The 24,087-nt window shown below is 40.5% G+C and overlaps 1 protein-coding gene across 1 annotated transcript in view; it reads right to left on the bottom strand.

Annotated features, from left to right (window-relative positions):
* Usp53 (ubiquitin specific peptidase 53) overlaps positions 1 to 23,866 on the bottom strand; it is a 66,757-nt gene extending 42,891 nt beyond the window's left edge. Inside the window, exons 1-4 of the mRNA XM_021661073.2 lie at positions 23,647 to 23,866; positions 8,340 to 8,992; positions 2,207 to 2,299; positions 1,358 to 1,492 (exon numbers count right to left, since the gene is read on the bottom strand). Coding sequence (XP_021516748.1) covers positions 1,358 to 1,492; positions 2,207 to 2,299; positions 8,340 to 8,483 — 372 coding nt within the window. The 5' untranslated portion in view covers positions 8,484 to 8,992; positions 23,647 to 23,866. The remainder of the gene's footprint in view (positions 1 to 1,357; positions 1,493 to 2,206; positions 2,300 to 8,339; positions 8,993 to 23,646) is intronic.
* Positions 23,867 to 24,087: the final 221 nt, after the last annotated feature.

Raw genomic sequence — 24,087 nt, 5'->3', positions numbered from 1 at the left:
CATAGATCAGTAAGTGGCAATCTTTTTATTTTTTTTTGTTTTTAGAATAAATCATTTTACTTACTACATACCTCCCTCAGACAGGGAGCCCCAACTTGCCCTACTCCTACCTACCCACTCAGAGAGCCCATGTCCCCGTGCCTGGCCAGAGAGAGAAATGACCCTGTGGTGTGAATGAGAATGACTCTCATAGGTCACAATTTCAAAACTTGGTACCCTGTTGTTGGAGCTGTTTGGGAAGAACTGGGAGGCGAGACCTTGCTGGAGGAGGTGTGTCACTGGGGGTGGGCAATGAGTGAGCTCTGAGTTAGCTCTCTCTGCCTAACTGTGGATCGACATGTACTTTCTTGGCTACTTCTCCGCTGCCATGCCTGCCTGCCTGTTGCCATGCTCCCGACCATCACAAGTCATGGACTCACCTTCTGAACTCTAAGTCCTAAGAAGCATTTTCTTTAATGAGTTGCCTTGGTCATGGTATCTATTCACATGTAACTAACCAAGACAGACTCCTAGTAACTTATCATTCTATACACAGATCAATGCTCTCTCAACTTCATTTTAGAAGGTCCTATTTGCAGCAGGCAGTGATTAACACAGAAACGCACAACTGGCCAAAGTACAGAGAATAAGACTGCAGAGAGGTCAGTCCTAAAGAGAACGAATATATAGGTATATATAATATATAAGTGTATATATTTATATGTATATCTCACATACCCACTCCCAAGGCTCATGGATCATTGACAGGGCATCAAGAATGTAAGAGCTGTGGACAACTACAAGGAAACATTGTCTTTTGGACAAGGCAGAGCAGTTACACATATGAACTCAGATATGTTTGGATAGTATACACAAAACCTGTGCAAACTCAAGCCAGCCTGAATCTCAGCAGTGAGAGGGGAGATTTGCACAGAATTCCAGCAACTGTCAGCTGCAGGGAAAGGTAGAGACGGTTTCCTCTGAGTGTAGCTTCCGTTAATTCAACCACTCTCCACTGGCACCTCACACCCAAAAGTATTTGGGCACCAAAAATTGGTCTTTAAATATTAAAAACAAAACAGTACACAAAGTTGGGTGGTTGGCATATATAATATAAATGTAATATAAAAAGAATTATATGTATATTTTTATAAACTAACATGCAGTAAACATCAGAGCATAAATAATCAAAACCCAACATACAACAGAGAATGATTTAAATTCAATCTTGACAGATGAACAAGAGATACAAAGGCACTGACCAGTTCTGACATTTTTCATCTTTATGATTTTTTTATTTGTCTTCAAATTTGCATCATAAAAGGAAAAAAAAAAAAACTATTCTTCTAAGCTCTTGAGGTTTGTCAGAGATACTTACAAAGCACTCAGCTGCGTCATCCATGCGGCCAAGCTGAAATCTCTGCTCATCTTTGAAGCTTTCTGCAAGAGCATGCCTTATGTTATCTGAGGGAAGCGCTTTTTCTCGACTGTGTTGAAATTGTGCAAATATTGTCTAGAAATCAAAAGTATATCAGTCGGTCGAATGCCAACGACTTTATAAACACTTTATAATTTCAATACAACTTACATAGTATACCAAATCCCAGAAATAAATAAATCACAGCCTAGTCCTGAAATTCCATACAACGTTAATTATTCAAGAGCTGGGGAGACAGCTCAAGAAGGCGAAGCACTGGCTTGAGGACTGGAGTCTGAACCTCCAGAAAGAGCCAGGTGGGCATAAAGAGCCTGTATGCAATCCTGTTATGCAGAAGGCAGAGACAGGAAGTCTCAGCTTACACAGTGTCCTCCTCTACAAACGAAGATGTGCTCCTTGAGCTCCTTGAGCTCCTTGTTTTTGCTGCTGTTGTTTAAATGAACAGACTCTCACTATGTAGCTCAGGGCAGCCTTGAACTTGAAATTTACCTGCTTCCACATTCCATGGTGGGATGAATAGGGATTGTTATAAATTATGCTCACTGCATTAACCCAGTAATGGGAGCAGCACCTAGAACTCAGGAGTAGCTGAGAACATAGTCATTAAAATAAATGCACAATAGTTACAAAACAATGAAGAATATTCTCATTTTATATTACTTAAATTATTAATTTTTAATTACCTAACAAAAAGTAGAAGATAAAAACTTGTCATGTTTTAAGCATTCATCTAAATTAACCATCAAAATTAAAATTTTGGAGAAACAATAGTAATTACTAAATAGTTACCTTCAAAGCGCAAAATATACAGGCATCTCCCTGACAAACATGTCCAGTCAGAACTCTCAGACTTCTTCGGAATATATCTAATTGCCATAAAACCTAAAAAGCATTTGAATAAAAAAAACACATCTGAATGAAAAATAGAATATGAGATTGTTGTCACTGTGGTAAAAAAAAAAAAGCATATTCTTACATCTTAAAAGCAGTAAAGTAGTAACTTCTTTAATCTCCTATACATAGCTTGACTTGTATAATCACTAGCAACAAGGAAAAACATAAACCATAGAAGAAATTCCTATTGATTCACATGAAAAACTACAACAGACACAGAACACACACACACACACACACACACACACACACACAAACATAACAAAATTTTCAGTTAAGTATCTGGACAGACAGGAAATATGGGATACTATGTAGAAACCTTGGCAGAAACTTGAAAGAGGAAGAGGTTATGACACTTGGAACCACCAGAAATCTAGGAAGAAATATAATTAGACTTTAAAGCAAGGATGCACTAAATAGTGGTCAGTGTATCTTGGCAGGAAGAATGGGTAACCAATGTGTGGATGACTACTCATGTAAGTGAAAGACTCCTGTGGTGATAGGGGACAACATGGTGAGTGGAAGCAGCAACCACATGAACACAGTCACTGCAGTTAGTCCTTAGACACTTGCTACCAAGAGACAACAACAGAAGAGTGTAACAGTTGCAATACATCACTCCATTTTGTAAAATGGAGTACCTGAATCCAGTACCTGAGTCCCAGTTTGTAAAAGCTGCATTCCACTCGGTGGAATAATAATGTTACAGGTCTTACACAGCTTTTGGGAAGAGTAAGTATTGTGCAAAGTGTAAAGGGTGTGTAGCAGAACCTGACACATAACAATTCACACGCAAGCAAGTTATCAAGATTCCCGTACCTTTTAGTAATTTCTTAGAAGAACCAACTTAAAACATCTAAATTCTCTCAATTAAAAACAAGATGTTAATAAATGGTTAATAAACACAAAATAAGTGTTTTGCAAAGTACTTGGAGTACATAGTAACTTTCTTACATATTATCTTTTAGCATTTCATAAAGATACAAGATTGAAATCCATTTCAAAGGACTAAGGAAAGACAATGAAGACTAATGATACAAAGTGCCTAAGAACACAAACTCTGGGTTCCAGCTCTAGTTCTTCAGTTGAGCAGCTCTTGAACTGACAGACAAAATGTTTACTGCAGCATCTAACTCCAGGAGTGGTAAAGATTAAATGAATTGGTGTATGTAATAATAATGATGTAATATATATTAAATATAACTTTGCTTCTAAAAAGAATTCACCAGCACACTAAATAATGCCAAACATGTTTTAACTGTATGCTTGTCATCTGAAAATTTAATTATTCAGTTGACAGGAAACCCTTTAGAATATATTCATAAAGTCAATAATGTCTTTCAACTTGATTTATCTATTTATTTATTTTTAACAAGGACTTTGAACAGAAGTACCCTCCATGGGTGGGCCTCCAATGTTGTTCCCAGAAGAGTTTGTGCAATGGCAACCTCAGTCCCAGGCACGGATGGATGTGTCCCTACCACCTATTGTTCAGGGAGCCCCTAGAGGCACCCCAAAACACATGGGCTATTACCATTGCTTTTGGTCGCCCACCATAACAACACAAAGACACTACTGCTAAGAAAACATCTCATTTCCTGCAGGAGACAGAAATCAACCTGGCAGACTAAGAAACCCTCTACCTACTGGCTAGCTTTCACAGTGCTGGAAGGTGCTATGCAGGCTGAGGGGGGAGAAAGACCCCACCAGTGGTTTTACTGGACTCTTGGAGTTACAATATTGACCTGCCTGCCATGCTGAGTGCAATAGTGACATGACATCTATAGGAGTAACCAACTGCGTTCTGATTGGATGCAAGGTCAGCTCCAGTTCATGTCTGCTTCTGTAAACTCGTCAAAATGCCATGACTATGGATATATTGGGCCCTAGGGTTAGGGAAAACTCTTTAAATATCTAAGTTTATACCCACAGATTTATGTTGCTCTCAACTCTTGTCAGAGGAGTTTCTTTTTGTAGTAACAGTTAATACCTGGTGTAAACAGTAGCCAGTGCTAAGCTGCCAGATAAAGAGGAGAACTCTGAAATACAGACTTCTGGATGCGACATGGTTTTTGCAAATGTCGTATCACAGTACCTGTGGTTATCTACAAAGAACCTGTACAAGATCAGGCCAGTAAAAATTCTAGCATGAATGGGAAAGGAGCTACTGGAGCCCTAACCCTCAGCAAAGAAGCTACTGATGACTGATGGCTGCTGAGGAAGAGTCACTTTTGGGGGTATGCGGCCTCTACTGTGCCATGGGACCCAATCCATGTGCATATGTCAGTGCTATTTGGACTAAGCTGGAAAGGAAGAGGATGACAACGCCCACCACTACCACCACGACATGACAGGAATGGAGACAAGCTAAGGAGTCCCAGAGAAACTGGAGGGAGGTAGTGGAAGGTTGGGGATGAAAAAATACATTGTGGACATACATGAAATTTTCAAAAGTTGTTTTTTCTGTATATTATTCAACACAGTAGTATAAAATCTTAGAACAAATGCTTATCATAAAATTATTCTAATTATAATCCACCCTTATCCTAGTTCATAAAATTACATTCTATCGTCTGTTACAAAATAAGTCTCAGCTAATCGTTGAACTACTTAGTTTTTTAGTGGTATGTTTTCCTTTTAGATTTCTTGCTTGTAGTTATTTAACATGAATCCTAAAGGAAATTATGCAGTTTCTAACATTTATATATGTAGCTTAAGAACCCCCCAAATCCGAGCATACAATCACTATTTATTTGTTTATTTATTTATTTATTTTTAACAAGGTTTCTTTGCGTAGCCTTGGCTGTCCTGAACTTGCTTTGTAGACCAAGCTGGCCTCAAATGCACAGAGATCTGCTTGCCTAGGCCTCCCAAGTGCTGGGATTGAAGGTGTGTGCTACCAACGCCCAGCCTCATAACCATAAAAGTTTAACAAAGAAATACAAATTTTGATCATATGCCTTACTTTAAAACACTAAAAATGTGCTGAAATGGAGAGATCTGTGAAACAGTAAACTGGACCCGTACCTTTTCATAGCTACATCTGAAGTTCATATGGCCTTACAAGATGTGTTCCTCAACTTATGTCTGAGCAAGCTTTAAAAATAATCATGTAACTGATTATTAAAAAGCCATTTTCTGACAGAACGTCTACTTGAGTAGTGGTTTTGTCAATGAGAATTGGCTTTGCACACTTAGCCTGTAGCAACCTCTGAGCACTGGAGGCTGCTAGCGCAGGCAGGCAGAGCACTGTGGAATCTCCCAGGGACTGCACAGGCTCCCTCCAGGCACTCCAGCAAGTACAGTCAGGATGTCACTGTGGAGCAGGGACTAAAATACTCAAATGACCTAGAAGAAATCATGCTCAGACTTCAACAGTCATGGTGGAAAACTTAAGTTCACAGAGCACTGGCTTGAAAAAAGAAGTGTCTGAAAAGAAATTAACCTTACGAGTAAATAAAACTATTCCTGCCCAAGAAGCTGGAACACCAAAATGATCAGACTAAAAATCTTGCCCCAGAATAAAGTTCAAGAGTATCTTCAGGAATCCTGAACTATCTATACCTTCACAAGATAAAATACTTCCATGACATCCAACAAAAATTAGTGGGCATTAAAGCAAAGACAAAAAAAGAAAAAAATGGCAGAAAGTCTCTCTCTCTCTCTCTCTCTCTCTCTCTCTCTCTCTCTCTCACACACACACACACACACACACACACCTAAAGCAGAACTCCAAACTTTTATATAAAGGCAAAATTTATAGGTAAACACAGAAAAAAAATCCATAGAATAGAGGTTAAGACCAAACACATGATGCTGAGACATGAAGACATATATCATATATTCACTAATAAAAATTACAATGTCTAAGGTAAAAATATGACAAAGAGCAAATTAGACATTGGAAAAGTAAAGAGCTTCAAGATACAGAAACAGAAACCACAGGGAATGACAGAGGCAAAAGACTAAGCAAGTGAGGAGCACAAGCCACTTAAAACAGCATTAATGTAACCGGCGTCCTCCAAAGGAGGGACAGATAGGACCGCTGCCTGAACCAGGGATAATGAATGAGTTCCAAATTACAGTAAAATATCAAATTGACAGCTTCAAGAAGCTCCAGAAACTCAACCATGAACGACACTAAGTAAACTGTTCAAACACAATGTTTTAAACTAGGGATAACAAAAAACTGTTAAGACTGGCCAAAGGAAAGGGCAGGTGACATAGAGAAAAGCAAAGATCAGAACAAGTTTTCATTAGAAGCGATGAGAGTATAGAAGGAAAACTACAGGAGTCGCTGGGTGGTCCCATCTTGCCCCATTTGTGATGTACCTAAGGCTGGGCTTAAAGTCCTGATCCTCTTGCCTCTACCTCCCAAGAACTGAGACTAAAGGCATGCACCACCACACCCAGCTTTAATGTGCTAATCTTTCAAACACAGGAGTGAAATACATTTTTTCAGTCATACAAAAGCTAGAATAATACATTACTAATAGGTCAGCACTATAAAAAAGTTTGTAAAGGCCATTCAAGCAGAAGAAAAAGCTGTTACATTGAAAGGTAATTCTATTTAACGTAGTAGCAGGAAGTACCATAAACAAACATTATATAGAAAAACAGTCTTTATGGCATGGTTCCATGGAATTTCCATTAAAAAAATATGTTGCCAAGAGATTTTTTTTTTCACTTTCTTGACTATGAACATTTCCATATTTGGAATTTGCTGTAACATACTTTTGTCTCCCTAAAGCACAGACACACACGAATTGTGGGAATGAAAGGAAAGGAAAATGTAAAAGCAGAAAGCAGAAAAAAGACTGAGTTGATAGTTGATCCAATCAAAGCATTTAATTTCAAATACTTGGTCCTCGGATTTCTGTGTATCTCCTGACATTCAGTAAGTACTGTCTTTTCTCTTAACAACACTAGTACAATCTCTGAGCTAGGTGGAACACTGCTGTTTAAAGTCCAAAGTGAACTAGAGTCTATGTTTTCCTAATGCCTGTCCCAGGTGGAAAACAGCTGAGAAGGTGATACAGAGGCTGGAGCATGTGGCACAGCACAGATGTGGACATTCGTTAAAAGTGATACGGCTCTATCTACCATTAGCATTCAGAAGAAAACATCTGGAGCTGCTAAAGGAGCATGGACATAGAAGATTATTTAAATAGAAAAGTGTATTTACATACACATTTACTGAAATAATTTCAAAAAGGTGTGAAATAGATGAAATAATCTTCAGTCAGTCTAACACAAGTGTTAGTCAAATTACAATTCTGGATTACAATTTAAGGGTCACTGTGAGGTGAAGTGAGCTGAACTAATGAAGTAAAATAAACCTGCATTCTTATTTCAACGTAGGCAGCTCATTTGTTCTTGTCCCATCTACTGGGATCCGCACTAGACTTATTTCTTTTTAAGTATGCAGGAGAGTGTTAGCTAAAACTAAATATTTATTTTAAAATATTCTCAATGTATTGAGTATTATGAATAAAAATGTTCTTTACATCAAAGTATCACTCTGTAGAGAAATACCATTTCCAATTATTATAAAAAGCTAAAATGTTCAGCAAGAGTATCTTCTCTCTTTAAGGTATTCCAAGGCTGAGCAGAAGGCTCTGCTGATAAAGTACGGTCATGCATGCCTGAGCTCAGATCCCGGGACCACGTAGAAACCAGCAATGGTAAAACGTGTGTAACCCCAGTGCTGGAGGAGGAGAGCCAGGTAGTTCCTGCAGCTCAGTCAACTCAGGCTCGCTGAATGGATGAGCTGCAGGTTCAGTGAGAGACCACACCTCAAAAGAGTGAGGTGAAAAGCAGCTGAGGCATGACATTTAACTCCTCAGACATTTGATCTGACTTCCATGCATTGCACACACATAAACTTATATGGTCATGCATATATAAAGAGGTACATACAACCCTACACACAGAAAAGTCCTTCCAGTCAACGAGGAGTTAAAAGAATCACTAAATAAGAGTCTCTTAAAGTACTTTAAAGCCTGAAACACGTGATTAATGGTCTCACCTGTACAGCACTATTTAGAAAGCAGCTGTTCTGTCCTGGTTCATTTAACAAGCCTACAGTTGGGGCTAGGGATAGCAAACTTCCAGCCTGATAGGCCTTTCCAAGATTACCACCGGGTTTCCGTAAAAATTTTACCCAGGCCATTTTCAAGCAACTTCTTTTGCATGAAAGTTAAGTAAGATGCTTATGTGGTATTTTGGAGAAAAAAATGAGTTATGTCCCAAGTTGTCCACCGAGTTCTACTGCAATCCACGGTAAAAATTGTGTGCTTCCAAGTCCATCTCTTTCCTGATGTGCTACATTTCTGAGGACTTTCATAAGTAAAAACAAAGTAAACGCTGAAGTTCTGAATGCTAAAAAGCAAGCTATTTTAAACAAGGCCTTACAGGTTTGGTAACCCTTAAATTTTATGAGTTGTACAACACTGATAAAAAGTCTAACCGCTAAACACAATATGCTGAACAGCTCATCTTCTTTAATGTGTAATTCATTAGTTCTGAAGGGCCAAAAATAGATGACGAAGATAAAAAGTGTGGCGTTGGCATCCCGAGGTCCCCTCTGTTCAGCTGTTTTATGTTCCTTTAGTGAAGCAGCTTTTCTTTGAAGTTATCAAAGGTGACTCCATACTTCATCAGCATGACCTCAAAGCAAATCTACAAAAAAAAAAAAAAAGAGTAGAAATGTTTAGATAAAAGTTGACCAAAACTTTCTCACTATTATTTCACACAATCACTGAATAAAGAATTACAATACATCATTAGAAGGGTTAGAATACCATTCTGAAATATAAAAATGGAAAACATTTCATTTAGTCTTTTTTTTTAAGTTGGTAGGACTGCCAACTTAAAAAACTGCAATGTTCAGAGAAAGGTATCATGAGAAAAATATTGTCTTAAAAAAAAAACCCACTGTAGATCTGAGGTGGTATTCTGTATGTCAACAATAAATTATTATATTAAATAAACATACAGTCAACAAAAAGACTATTTTCCAAGAAAGTTAGATTTTACATAAATTAATATTGTAACTGACAAATGAACTAGAGTAAATAAAAATCCCTAGTGAAGTATTCCATTTTTTTCCACAAATGTGTACTCCTGTTTCAATGGACCTTAAATGTTCAACTCCTGAATTAAAAACCAGTACTCACTATTAACATTTTGTTTAACCAACTGAATCTCCTTCTTGTACTTTCACTTAACAGATACTTAATGAGCTACATACTGTATGGGGCACTGAACTAACATGATGAGGATAATAAGACAATGCTTCATACCATGACAATGTAATAACTAATATGTTATTAATGGGGGTGGGGGTAAGGAGGCAGGATGGGAACTCTACCTTACATTTTAAGCAAGAAAGTGAGAAAAAAAAAACTCAATAAGAAGCTTGTATGTACATCAAGATTTGAAGGAGGGAAAGAGCCCCAATTAGCATGGACAGCAATTTCAGACACTGAGCCTGGATTATAGCTGGTATGATGAAGGAGCACAGGCCCAGAGTGGCAGGAGAAATGCTAAAGGAAAGAGCATATGCAAAGGGGGGATAGGAAAGAGAGATCGCATAGGGTCTTAACACACGCCTTGTTAAACACTAGGTGAAAGTCATTGAATTCTATCTTCACCACACATAAAAGATGAGAGATTAGGTCAGCCTACTGTCACTATCAAATACCCACCAGTAACAAAGCACTAAAGAAGAAAGAAGAAAGCTACCAGTCTCTAAAGAATCAGTCAACAGACCTTGTTTCCAGGCCAGCTTATCAGCTCCCTGGTCTCAGATACATTCCTCCCATCCCAGAGTCAAGGCTTGCTCACCTCACATATGAGGTAACAGTAACTGACCTGCTTAATGAAGTTAAATGTTTTTAAAATTATAAAGATGTTTCCTCTATTTAACTCTACAGTTTGCAACCTCCTCTTAAACAGATATAAATAACCCTGAAGTGAATCATATACACTAAGTTTTTAATAAACTCAGCCATGTTTGTATAACTTTAGGAGCGCTTTATTCGTAGCTGTGGTGACTGAATGAGAATGGCCCCCTTCGACTCACAGGTTTGAACACTTGATCCCCAGTTGGTACAATTACTTGGGAAGGAATAGGAGGCGTGGCCTTGTTGAGGGAGATGTGTAAGTGGAGGTGGGTTTTGAGGTTTCAAAAAGCAATTCTAACTCCAGTTAACTCTCTCTGCCTCCTGCTAGTGGATCAAGATGCAAACTCTGTCAGCTACTGCTCTGTGCCTACCTGTTCACTGCCATTCTCCCAACCATGATGGTGATATACTCCTCTGGAACTGTAAGCCCAATAAGCCCTTCCTTTTGCATGGGTCACAGTGTTTTATCACAGAAACAGGAAAGTAACTAGTACAGCAGCAAATTTCTATTTTAAAATTTTATTTGTGTGTGAATGTGGGCATTTGCATACCATGATACTTGCACAGACGTCAGAGGCCAACCTGTGGGTGTCTTTGCTTTCTACCTTGCTCAAGACAAAGTTTCTTCGTTGTTTTTCTGCTATTCAGGCCAGACCAGCTGCCCTGTGAGCTTCTGGGAATTCCCCAGTCTCTGCCTCTCAGTTCTCTGTAGGAGTGCTAGGATTAGACATTTGTGCTCTATGTTCAACTTTCATGTGGGTCTGCACACTTGCATAGATAGCACTTTTATCTCTAAGCCATCTGCCCAGCCCAGAAATTCCTACTTTTAATGAAACGTCCATTTAAAATTACATTCTTGCAATAAAATTGTCGCCAAATTCATACCATTAAGTAAGATATGTGAAACAATTATTCTCTTTTAAGAACTTAGGTTTGTGAGGGACAATGATGCAGATACCTTAAAAAATACCATATCTTCCATTCCTACATAAGATATCAAACAAGTACTTGCTCTTGATTCCTTGCTCTAACCCAAGGATTCTCAAGCTGTGGGTCATGACCCTTTGGAGGGGGTGTTGAATGACTCCTTCACAGGAGTTGCCTAAGACCATCAGGAAACACAGATATGAATATTATGATTCATAACAGATGCAAAGTTACAGCTACGAAGCAGCAATGAAAACGACATAATTAGGGGTCACTACAACATGAGGAACTTTATTAAGGGATCGAAGCATTAGGAAGGCAGAGAACCACCTCTTTAACCTATCTCTAAAAAGACAAAAGTTAGTCAGTCTAATGAAAAACAGAAAGAAAGCCTGGGGATACCAAAAGTGACGGGCTCCTATAGGAGGAAGGAGATAGCACTAAGAGATGGAGAGAGCCACACACTTCAGATCAAGAAAGGCATTTCGGCTGTAACTTTCCCATTCCAGAGAACTCTGAACCCACACAGTACAAGACACCAAAGTACAGCTAGCTACCCAGCGCCATCTGCGTGGTAAGGGAGATTTTACATCCAGACCATATTACAGCAAAACCAGTTTGGGAAGTGGAAGGAAGACCAGGCATGGCACCTCTCTGTGCTCTGTCCTCACCCCTGCTACACAGATTACAGGGCCATTCCTATAAGCAGACAAGAAGTTCCTTTCAAGGGAGAAATGGCTCAAGAGATTTAGAGCACTGGCTGTTCTGCCAGAGCGCCAGGGTTCAATTCCCAGTACCCACACGACAGCTCACAACTGTGTGTGACTACTGTCCCAGGGGTATGACACCCTTACAGACACGGATAGGCAAAACGCCAGTGCAAGTAAAATAAAAATGAATAAAATCATTAAGAAAAAGAATTATTAAAAAAAAAAAAGAGCTCCTTTTAGGAATAAATTCTCAGACTGCATTACTGAAGTCCCCCCACCTCCCTCTGCTCTCTGAAATGAGCTCACACACATATTAGCGAGTTTTGTCGCCTTGCTTCACTTCACCACAGACAAATAGGACTAGTTTATGACATCTCGGGTAAGTATGACTAGAGTCTTAGAAAACATGAACACAGAGAGAACACAGGCCAGGGAGATGGCTCAATGGTTAAAGGTGCTTGCCAACAAGGCTAACAACCCAGGTTTGATCCCTGGAATACACATGGTGGAAAGAACCAATCAATTCCCCTAAGTTGTCCTCTGACTACCACATGCTGCTGACACATCCACATACAAGCAATAAATGAATGAATGAATGAATAATGAATGAATGAATTTTAAAAAGTAACAAAAACCAAAAAAGAGGTAATGAACTGAACTCTCCAAAACATAGGGAATGAAAAAGCAGGAAGACAAACAACACTGTACCAACTAGTTGACACTAATGTGTAAAACAAATCAGAAAATTGATAAGCCAGAAAATTAAGTGAAAAAGAATATATTTGTGAGCATTAAGTTCAGGCTATACCCACGGATTGATTCGTCTCTCAACACCTACCAGAGAAGCTTCTATTTGCAGTAGATAGGATTAGCAGAGGCCCACAAGTGGCGGAGGTTCAGAGTAAGAGACCAGAATGCTCCGCCCTAAATGGAACACATGTACTGCACCCTATCCTCCAAAGAAAGCACGTAAGAACCAGAGGCAGTCTATGACCTAAAGGGAACAGCATCTTCTGGACACTGCAGGGAAGCTACACATATGAACTGAGAGTACCTGAGACAGCACCCACGAGAACTCTGCAAGCTCAAGCCACCAAATCCACAATGGAGAGGAGACAGGAAGTCCCAGCCCTCACTGAGGAGCCAATGGCAACTGATAGCTTCAGGAAGAGGGAAAGTCGGTTTAAGATTGTAGCCCCTGATGAGTAGACCACACTCCAAAGGAAGCCCACGCATCCAAAAACATATGGGCAACACAAATTGGTCTTGATAGGTAAAAAAAACAGCAACACAACATTGTGTGGGTAAAGGTGGCACTAAAATCTAGGAAGAGCTGGGGGTATTATACAAACTCTTAAAGAACTACTAAAAACATTTTTAAGTTCTCATACAAAGCAATAAAAAAGCAATGCAAACACACATACAATAAAAAAAAACATAAGCATGATTTAAAAGTCAAGAGGCACAAATGGACTCAAAGTTTATCAATGATTCCTGGAGAGAAAAAGGAAATACTTCTAGAAAGGTAAGAATTTCAGAGCTCAACTTCCAGGTGAAGCAAGCAAGCAAAATGGGTGACCTAAAGTCAAAATACAGTATGAAGAAAGAGGGAAACAGAACAAAATGGGCCAAATGTTACACAAATTTCAAAGAACCATTTTTTTCCAATATTATCACAAGGCCACAGGGAAAATAAAAGTACAAAGTAGCACCAAATCATGACGGAAACAGAGCCTTCATATCCAAACACAGTAAGCCTCAGACCAATGTGACCTGAGGCTGCAACTGCTAAAAATTTATAAACAAAAGTGTGTGTAAAGAATTAAAAATAGAGCTTTTTCCAAATGGGAGTCTGTATTTATGCCTTAGTAGGTACTAAGGAGGCTATGTAGAAAACAAGTAGCACACCGTTCATAATAGCCAAAAAGTGGAAACAATCCAAATTCCATTGACTGATGGATAACTAGTTAAACAAAACGTGGTATGGTCATACAGTGGAATATCCATCACGACAAAAAGAAATGAAATTCTGGTAACATGCTAAACGGACAAACACCGAGAACGAGCTGAATGAAAAATGCGAATTCTGTTCATGCAGTACAAGAGGGTTGCTTGTACTGGACAAGTATGCGCGGGCTGCTGGGTTTGGAAAGGGAGTGGCAGCTAAAGGGTACAAGGTTGTTTTTCTCTTTTCTTGAAGGTGATAAAATGTTCTAAAATCATACTGATAAATGTCCGCTTGTGTGAATAACTAAGAACCACTGGCATGGGCTTTAAACAGCGAATTACACTGTACAAGAGTTATACTTCAAGAAAGCAAGCCTGAGATGGCAGGTCTGGCTTAGGCTGGTCTGCCTGGAGGGCTGGCCTTTGAGAGCTCTTGAAAGGCTTCTTACCCGCTCGCTACCTTACAGGAATGAGACTGCACTGAACTACAGACAATGAGACTTACCTCAAACATTTATTTTCCTTCCGGAAGGCTAGCATTTTGGCTTATTCTCAGTGCAAAATGACTACATTACTACCCTCCAACAAAAAATGTCAGACAGTCTCTAGTGGGCTTCCGGTTGACAACATTTTATACATCGCTGCTAAGTCACTGTCGGAGGAAGGAGTGTCCTGCATAAGCTCCCTGACAGGAGGCCCCTGAAACCTCTCCCTAAGTGTGCTTACTCTGCTTTATAACTTTTTACTGCAACAAGACCTCCAATGAATAAGACTACACACAACATCCTGAGTCCTGCTCGGAATAACTGAGAGAGTGCTCTCCAGTGTCTTTACTTCAGTGGCAAAATAACACAGACCCACCAACCTGGCAAAATTTTAAAAGTAACATTGTTGGTGGAATAAAGAGGAAATGATACTTTCTTACACTGTTGATTAGTTAAACACACACAAACACACACACACTGCATATCTACCATCATGCACTCTGGCCATGTATCTACCTGCTAACAAACATTAAAATTTAGAATATAAAATATACTTCAGGGCTAGAGAGATGGTTCTAGCAGTCAAGAACATTCCCAGAGGACCTGCGTTCTGTTCCCAGAACCCCAGCCAAGCAGTTCACAACCACCTGTAAACAGTAGCTCCTGGGTACCCAACTCCCTTTTCTGGCCTCCACAGCACACACATGTCACACATACATACACACATACCACCAACACCAACAGCACCACCACCAATAACAAAAACCAAACGTTCAAACCCAACACTGAGAGTAGAATACTGCAGAATAAAAGCCTTCCTGAAGTAAATCATGAAGGAAACAGAGTATGCACCATCAGCAAAGAGGCACGAGCCTAATAGGATATTTGCAGAGGCTCTGCCTCCATTCTCAACACAAGGTGGCCTTTCTTCTCTGAGAGGTAGAGCTTATTCATCCTCCAGTGCTCCAACTCCCTAGCCTCCTCCCACCTTATCAGTGTGGTAGATACAGGTCCTTCTCTGCCCTGATACACTTGCTTCCTGCTGACCACTTTCTGGGGTGGCGAGATCCAATGGACCTGACTTTCTCAAGTCTCATACTCTGAATGGACCGAGCATCTAAGCTGTGTGACTCCATGGAGCTTGTAGCGGGCCGTTCCCCTAACACTGCACAAACTCTGGGGCACACACCACTGGGTGGCATCTTGGACTCCAAGGTTTGAAGCCACAGGTCCTCCCTTCTTGTTCCTCACCCACTAGTGGGGTGCATACTTAGGGGTACCTCTCCTTCTTGCTGCCCTCTCCTCTCTGAGTCTGAAAATGATGAACTACTTCTGTTATCCCATGAATAACAGAATCCCATTAATTCCTTGGTGAGATGCCACCTTGGTCTCACCAGGTAAACACACTCAAACCTGACTTCCTTCCCTATTAGAGTTCTAGGAGAGCACGGCTATCCCAAACTGGACACAGCCTGATCAAGAGCCACAGGGGTATCTGCCATGAGTGGGAGGACACCTGGTCATGCACGGGGTCTGAATGCTTAGGCGCTAGGTTGCGCACCAGAATAAAAATCATGAAAAATGCATAAGAACCCATGAACCAAATCACCTAAATCACTGTCAGGGCACGGCTTGTTTACAGCCACTCTCCAGAGAGACCCTGGAACCAAATTAAAGAGAAAAAGAAGAAAAAAAAAAAAAAAAGCAACAGTGTTTTTATGTAACAATGATCCCATTTGGTAAAGCAATAAAGTATGGGAGCATGTATATGGGAGCAAATACAAATTTCATTTGTATTTGAAATGGTGCTGCTCAACCAACCTCGGAAAAAGGAGGTAAAAAAAAACCTGTGCCAAAAATAACTGGGAATTGTGGACGAGTCACACTTATATAACTCATAAAGTTATCTATGGGTATATGTGCTTACAAATGCAAAAAGATAAGCAAGGGAACTAAATATAAAGAAATTTATATTTCTGAAATGCCTTTCTTGCAGCAACACTGGGATCACACATGATTAGAGGAATCTCAAAAAATTCAGTATCAAATTGTTATGGAAACTTGTAGGAATTAGAAGTAAACAGCAAATCAACACTTTACACTTTAAATTTAAAAAATGTGAGATTAATATACAGAACTCAATGACAAAGCAAAGCACATTCAAGCTTGCAGAGCTGCTAAAATGTAAAGTTCTGGATGCAACAGAACACAAAAGATGGAATACAAATCATTACACTTCAGAGGACTGAAAAATTAAGAAAAGAATCTTTCTCTCCAAAAAGGAAATGAGACAAGGTTGCAATAACTACAACCAACAAAATATATAAAGAACTGCTGAAGGCAAACAAAACAAAACAAAACAAAACCAAGTTATACAAGTGGGAAGTAGGCTAAGACTACAAATGAACAAATGGAGAAGACTAAACTGCAAATACACATTTCAACCTCGAAATATCACTAAGTAACATATAACAGTACATAACCATCAAACTGGCAAGCTTCACACCATGACCGCACTGCTACTGGAGGTAAATGGCTACTAATAACAGAAGGGCATTTCGTGACAGACCAATGACAGGCAGGTTAATGAGTTAAGTGCAGAACAGCAGCAAATCACAAGGCTGGTCCAGGAATGTGTGAGGAACACTATGGTCCTGGTAAGGGCAGCAGATGACAGACTGGTAAGGGCAAGAATATAGGTACCCTTCAGAAGTAAAACCAGCAAAGCACACAAATCAGAAGGGTGAAGGCGCTCACACTGTCCAGCTTTCATTATCTCCAACAGCTGAGCAGCAAAAACCAAGCTACCGGGACTCCAACCCTAAGAGAAGGTCTTAGGCTGGGCTGGACATTAACTCTTGGCCTCATACTAATCTCAATCTTCTTATACAACTACTATAGCTTTCTTGCCCTTATTCTTCTCTTCTGCTTATACTATGGTTAGTCTTAGTATTCAATAAGATAAAAATTAAAGAGTTTAGAAGATACTAGTTTGAATTTATTTTCACTACCTGTATTTTCTTATATCCGGGATTTAAAAACTAGCCTGCTTTTCTGAGTCATGGTTATTCAATAAAATTCATTCCTCTAATGTACAGCTGAGTGAGTTTTGACATGTAATCATATGTAATCAGCCAACTGTTTCCAATCCCTTGAAAGCTCTCTCAAGCCTCTTCACAGTCATAACCTTTTCCAGTGTGGAGGACAGAAGTAAAATAATATACACACATACACAGACACACACTCATACACTTTATAGTCTACTGTCCAAAACCTAAAGACAGGCAAGATAAAAATCCATTGATGGTATCCATGTTTTATGACACAGACGAACCCGAGTTTTTTGGTTGGGCCAATCCAATGATAGGAGCCTTTAAAAGCAAAGAGAGCTTTCTTTAGCTGGTAGAGGGTGGGGAGGTGGACAGATTTCACTCCTGTAGGGTAACAAGGATGTGGAGCCCACGTGAGGAGTGTGGGGAGCCCTTAGGATCAAAGAACAAGGAAAAGCATCGGCCTGTTTGCAGATTCTTCTTCCCTGAGAAGTCTGCCAGCCGGGAGCCCGCCCATTTGACACTCTGACTTCAGCCTTGCGAAGTGAGGACAAGACCTTGTTCATCTGGACTGGGTCACTAAACTGCACAAGAATTAACAGGAATCATTCAAAGTTGCTAATTTTGTGGTGATTTGTTACACTACAACAGAAAACTATTAAAGCAAACATGTATCTGCTTTTTGTTCCCACAATTCCAATTTTCTAGAATCTCCCACAAATGAAACCGTGTAATATTTCTCTTGAAAGAATACTTTTGAGTTTCATCAATTTACTGCACAACTCAGCAACTCGGTTTGTTCCCTTTTATGACTGAGTGGTACTGTTGTGAATCAGTCTTACATTTTGGATTGTTTCCAGTCTACAGCTATCGTAAACAAGCATGAACATCTTTCTTACACATCTTTCTGTAGTCTGTCTTTTGTTTGTTTGTTGTTGTTTTCTTTTTAATTTCCCCCCTTTCTTGTGGGAGTATTTTGAGTGGGATTACTGGGACTTAGGCTGCTTATGTTTCACTTCATTTAAGAAGACAAACAAAAAGAAAAATCACCACAGTGCGTTGCAAACTTTCAAACCCTTGCACGAGAGCTGTAGCTGCACCAGGTCTTCACCCACAACTGTTGCCTCAACCTTTTATTCAAGAGATACTGTGGTTTGTATTGTTACAATGTGGCTGGAACACATTCTAGGACTAGTGACACTGAGCAGCTTCTTATGTGCTTAGGTGTTTTCATACCTGGGGGAGGGGGGAGGTTATGTTCAATTTTCGATTCATTATCTGACCTGTATGCCTATCGATCTTTAAGAATTCTTTACCTTTGAAGTATTAAATTTTGATGAGGTCTAATTTATCAAGTTTTTAGATTTTATACCTGTTTTTTGTTTGCTTTGGATGTTATACACAACACCTTTGTTTAGATACTGTAAGTATTAAACACCTATCTCTCACAGTTTTGAAGGCTGGGAATACCAATATAGCAGTGGCTGGTGAGAGCTTACTTTCTTCAAAGATGGAGCCTTCTGACACCCACAAATGGGAGATGAGCAAGATCACTCCAGCCTCTTCATTCATTAAGGTTTTGCTCTCATGACCTAATGACCTCCCCCAAACCTCATCTGTTAACACTACTTCACTGGGAATTAGGTATTAACTTAGGCATTTGAAGGGTTCACAAACACCCACACTACAGCAACTCTATAAACATACCTACCATCGTCCCTCTAACTTCACTTCTAGCTACCTGAGCTTTGGCTTTTCCTGCTCCAGCATACTGGCTCCTTGCCATTCTCAAACACATACCAAGCAAACTCCTACTCTTCAGAGCCTTAGCAGTGACATCCCTCCGCTGGAATTACTAGTCTTTCCCCTGAGACTTGTAGCTTTGCTTTCCTTCCTTTCTAAAGCCTTACCTTCTAAATGTAAGTGTAAATAATTTAAACAATTATTTAAAGCTGCAAACCATCGTGGCTTCTCCCTTACCTTCCCAACTCCCCTGCTTTATTTATTTATTTATTTTTCTATCTTGGCACTTTTTACCTTCTAACACACTACATAATCGACCTATTGTGTTATTTACTGTCTTCTCTCAGGTCTCTAGAAATGTAAATTCCAAGTGTCTTGGCTATTAATTGGATGAATCTGAGAGGGAAGGAAAAATTAATAAGCCTTCAGAAAAGTGTTTCCAACAAAGATCACCTATCAGAGTCCAGCCTTTTGGCACTGAACTATGATACTATCATCTACAACCATATCCAGTTGTACTCATAGCTATCCTGGGACCAGGCCATCCCTGGGCTGCAGGACAGACAGGCCTGATACAGACACTGAAGATACAGAACAATTTCCTACCCTCTGGCAGCTAGGTCGGTGTCAGCACTACACCTGCAAGGAAGTAGTATTAGTATGCCAGGCATATACAACAGCATTATACAGAAGCGAAAATCTTGTAGGCCTCAAGCCATTATATAAGTTTGGGGAAGGTATTAGAAAGGAAGGGCTTCAATATACAGATTAGGGAATTTAGAAAAAAACTAAGCTTGAAGTACTGACGGGCAAAGAATACCTAGACTGACTCTTGACAAAGATGGAATCCATGTTCTGATACTTAGTTACCTCATAAATGGCAGGAGGATGCATCCAGCCAGAGAAAGTAACAGAAGGGGCACCTTGCTCTTGCTCGTATCTCCAGTCCGGAAATGCTCCCCAGTTTGCCTTAGCACCTCTTGTCTCCTCAGTCATCTTAATCTTAAGATGATGGCTTACCCATCTTCAGACTCCCTGAGTTATTCTGTGTTTTATAGCAACAGCTCTCGAGATGGAAGGATGGAGTGACCTGCCATCCTCTGTCAAATCAGAACTGACTCCACCAGTGTGGTGTGGTGGAAGTTGGTAGGAGAAGGGAAGAGAAGCAGAATCTTACAAAAGTGAGGGTGTAAAATAAAGACAACAGCCCACCACCCTTTCACTGTTGGAAACTCAATGTAGAGGTGGTAGTTGTGGTTTAGAAGAGCCAGAAATGAGGCTTAGGAGGGAAGAACTCACAGCCTGGAAAGGTTGCTCATTTCTCCACACGGCACTCAGGAAAGGTTACAGCACTGGGTTTGAGGCCAGCTTCGGCTACATGGTGAATTCCAGAGCACACAGAACAACATACAAGATCTTGTCTCAAAAGGCAGCCCCAAACTAAATGAATGAATTAGAATAAGGAAACATTCTGACTTATGATTATTTAATATTTTATTAATATGTGAATGTCTAGTACCTAGTACATGAAATATGTTACAAAAGGTTTACTGAGAAAAACCTGCTAGCACAGAAAAACTCAAAGCTAAGGTAGACACAGTATCTTGGGGCATAGAAATAGATAAGCAGTTAAGAAGAGTGGTTCCTTTCCCAGGGGATCCACATTTGGTTCCCAGCACCCTCAGGGCAGCTCAGAACCTTCTGTAACACCAGTCCCCGGTGATCTGACACAGGCTTCTTTCTGGCCTCTGTGTCTAACAGAATACAGATGGTACACAGACTTAGGCAACATGCCCATCCATGAGAAAACAACAATAACAAAAATCCAACAGTATTTCTTAAAACTTCCCCCACCTTTAATCTTTTTACTGTTCAATATGCTAAAACTTCATACTATCAAAAAGATGTCATGATACTTCAGATAATTAATTTTATTTACTAGAATAACTAAGATGGGGCTGAGGCTCTGTGTTCACAGCACTGGCCTACCACAGGCAAGGCCCTCAGTTCAATGCTCAGCACCAAAACTAAACAAATACATTCATGCACACACAGCTTTAAATGGTAGTATAGTGAAGGTTTAAATAAAATTTTACTTTCCACAGTACAGATATGAATACATGAGGCAATGTGAACCCCATTATGGACTCATATTGGGTTAATTTCTATTGGGCTAAAATAGTCTCCTCTGGTAAAATTTTTTTAAAAAGAAAAATGTTTAAATTAAAAAAAAACATCAAAATCACACAGAAAACCAATTAAATTAAAATTTAATTCTAAGCCTTGTATAGCAGTGTACACCTATAATCTCAGCACTTGGTAATCTGGAGGAGGGCTGCAAATTTAAGGTTAGCCTAGGCTGCACAGTAAGACAAATAAATAAGTAAATAATAAAATTATAGGCAAACAGCACATTTCTGTCCATGCACCACTAAAGAATTGGTAGAGAATATGAATTAACTTGGAAAGGAATAGTACAAATGTGTTTGCCTATGGTATTCCTATTATTAAAACAGAACTCAATAACTTGCCAAGGTTAGGGTGTTATATAAAGTTATTTAAAATTCCAAAAACTTGTTAAGGATTTTCTTCTGTATGGTAGAGCAAGTTACATCTATTTCTTGTTTCCATTATATACATACATTGTAAACAAGCACTTACAAATCATCCCAATACAAAGTCACTAATCTGCCACGCCAACCATGCATTTGTATTATCACTAATTTCTACCCTGCTTTTCCAAGATGACATGAATCAGCACGTGTCCTTCCTTAACACAAGATCTCATGAAGCGCTTCATACCTTAGCGCACTGTATTCAAAATGTTTGCATATGCAGTATAGATGCTACCAAGCTTTCTGTAGATTGTCATTAGGGTCTGTAATTAGGACATACCTTATAGTTAAGGCTGTGAAATAACAAGTCTGCTAAGTCAGTACCTCAACACCTTTGCCGGTTAACATAAACGACCACTATGTGGAGATAAAATGTATTTTCAGAACGTTGTAGAGTCAAAGCAACATTCACTCCTTCTACAATTACAGAGTCCCAACAAGTCTCATAATGGAAGAACCAAATTTAGCTTCTAAAATGGATTAAATTTCTTTTCATTTTTAAATATTTTTCCTATTAAAACAAACTTCCAAGCTACTGCACACCAAAACTGCATTTCTTGAAACTACATAGTGAAACAAACTTTTGAAAGTAAGCTGTAAAAAAGTATCTTGAATCAGAGGACATCCTGAAACTGTAAGGGCATTCTGGGCTTTCTTATTCAAGGGCAAGAATAAGTAGAAAGTGTGTCCTACCACAAAATGGCAAACTTTTTATTAAAAAACAAACAAACAAAAAAGCAGTGCCTGCATCTTTTAGAGAAAATAGTAATGAACTGTTAGTGTCAAGTACCATGAGTTGGAAAGAACTTACAACTTTCTGAATTTTTTTAAACAAATTCCTAAGAAAAAAGCTTGTTTGGGGGCTCTCCTGTTATTTTTTTATCCTTTGGGGAAAATACATAACTACCATTGACTTGATTTACAAACTAAAAAAGTCACTTTCATGTTTGTAGTCAGTAATGATGAACCTAGACAAGTTGTCCAAAGAAGCTCATTTTAAAAGCCTCTAAAAGATAAGGCAAAACCTTATTTTCCTCAGCGTGGCTCCCACTCACGGTGAGCCTACTTGGAATTGTTTTGACAATAGCAGATAAATCACACATTACTTTTGAGGAACGTTTTCTTCATTATCCTTTCCTTTTAATTTCTCTTTAACAGGAGGAGAGATCTTTACCTCACAGAATTGAAAACAACAGAAAATAAAACTGACAAGTTACCGATTTAAGCAATCCTCTCTATCATAACTTTAGGTCAACATTAGCTACATCTTTTAAATGTGAAAACCAGCATGCCTTTTCTTAAAGGCTTCAGTGCTGATCTCCAAGAACGTAAGTTTACAGTCAACGTGTCTCAAAAGTAGCCTTCAAAATATCCTGGGGGCAAGAATGTATTTCCAGATATGGAAGCCTGAAAACAGATAAGGACGTGCAGTTCGTTTTGCAAGCACGGATCGGGATCTCCGCCGATAAAGCAAACCTCTTGAGACTAACAAAACCTCAAAACAGGCTCAGATTGCAGGGTTTCCAGGATCCTCCGGGTTTTCAGATCCACCTGTGCAGGCAGGCACTTCCTGTTCTCCCGCGCCGCCGGGGAGTAGTTTGGTAATTGTACCGTAAGCCGCCGTTTAGAAGCTAAAAAAAATTAACTTTGTACATCTGCACAGCTACTGAGAAACCGCCAACCCGAGATCCTACCGCATCCCAATCCAGTCGGCTTCCCTAAGGAGGGACGCCAGCCAGTCAAGCCCTTGGGGAAGGCTGAGCGCTCCCGCAGCGGCGGGGCTGGACCGTGAGCCACATTGAGCCGCGGGAGCCCAGCCAGCACACCCCGACCCGGCCGATCCCGCCCTCAGCCCGCGGCCAGCCGGGTCAGCGCGCCCGCGCAGGGCCAGGCCGAGGGAGCGCGAGCCCCCCGTCCGCCGGGAGCGCCGGCGGGGGCTCCCGAGACTCACCCTGAAGCTCTGCCTCCCGGCACCGCAGCCTTCCAGTGCCGCCGGCCCGGCTCCGCCTCGCGCCGGCACCCACCAACGTCGTGACAGCCGCACCGACACGCACCCAGACGGACTGCCACACCGCCGCTCGCAGCCGCCCGACCCGCGCAGAGCATGCGCGCACGCCCAAGACCCAGGGGCTGGTCTGGGCAGTGACACCTGCGATCAACAGGTCTCTGGGCCCCGCCCTCTCCCGCGTCAGGACGCCCCGCCCCCTGGCGCTGGCCCCGCCCCCTGGTGGCGCCCCGCCCCCGCCCGTGGATTCCCAGCTTTCCTGCGGGTGATGCTCCCTTTCCGCGGGGTTTCTGCGAGGCGCGAGATCCCGCGAGATCAGGACTTGGGCTTTTCCAGACGCGGGGGTGGCGGACGGGGTGCGCTGTGAGGAGAGCCGTGGCGGTTCCT

The sequence above is a fragment of the Meriones unguiculatus genome, chromosome 10, assembly GCF_030254825.1.
Source record: "Meriones unguiculatus strain TT.TT164.6M chromosome 10, Bangor_MerUng_6.1, whole genome shotgun sequence".
NCBI classification, from domain to species: domain Eukaryota; kingdom Metazoa; phylum Chordata; class Mammalia; order Rodentia; family Muridae; genus Meriones; species Meriones unguiculatus.
The sequence above is the reverse complement of the archived record's forward strand: the minus strand, read 5'-3'. Positions and strand labels throughout refer to the sequence as shown.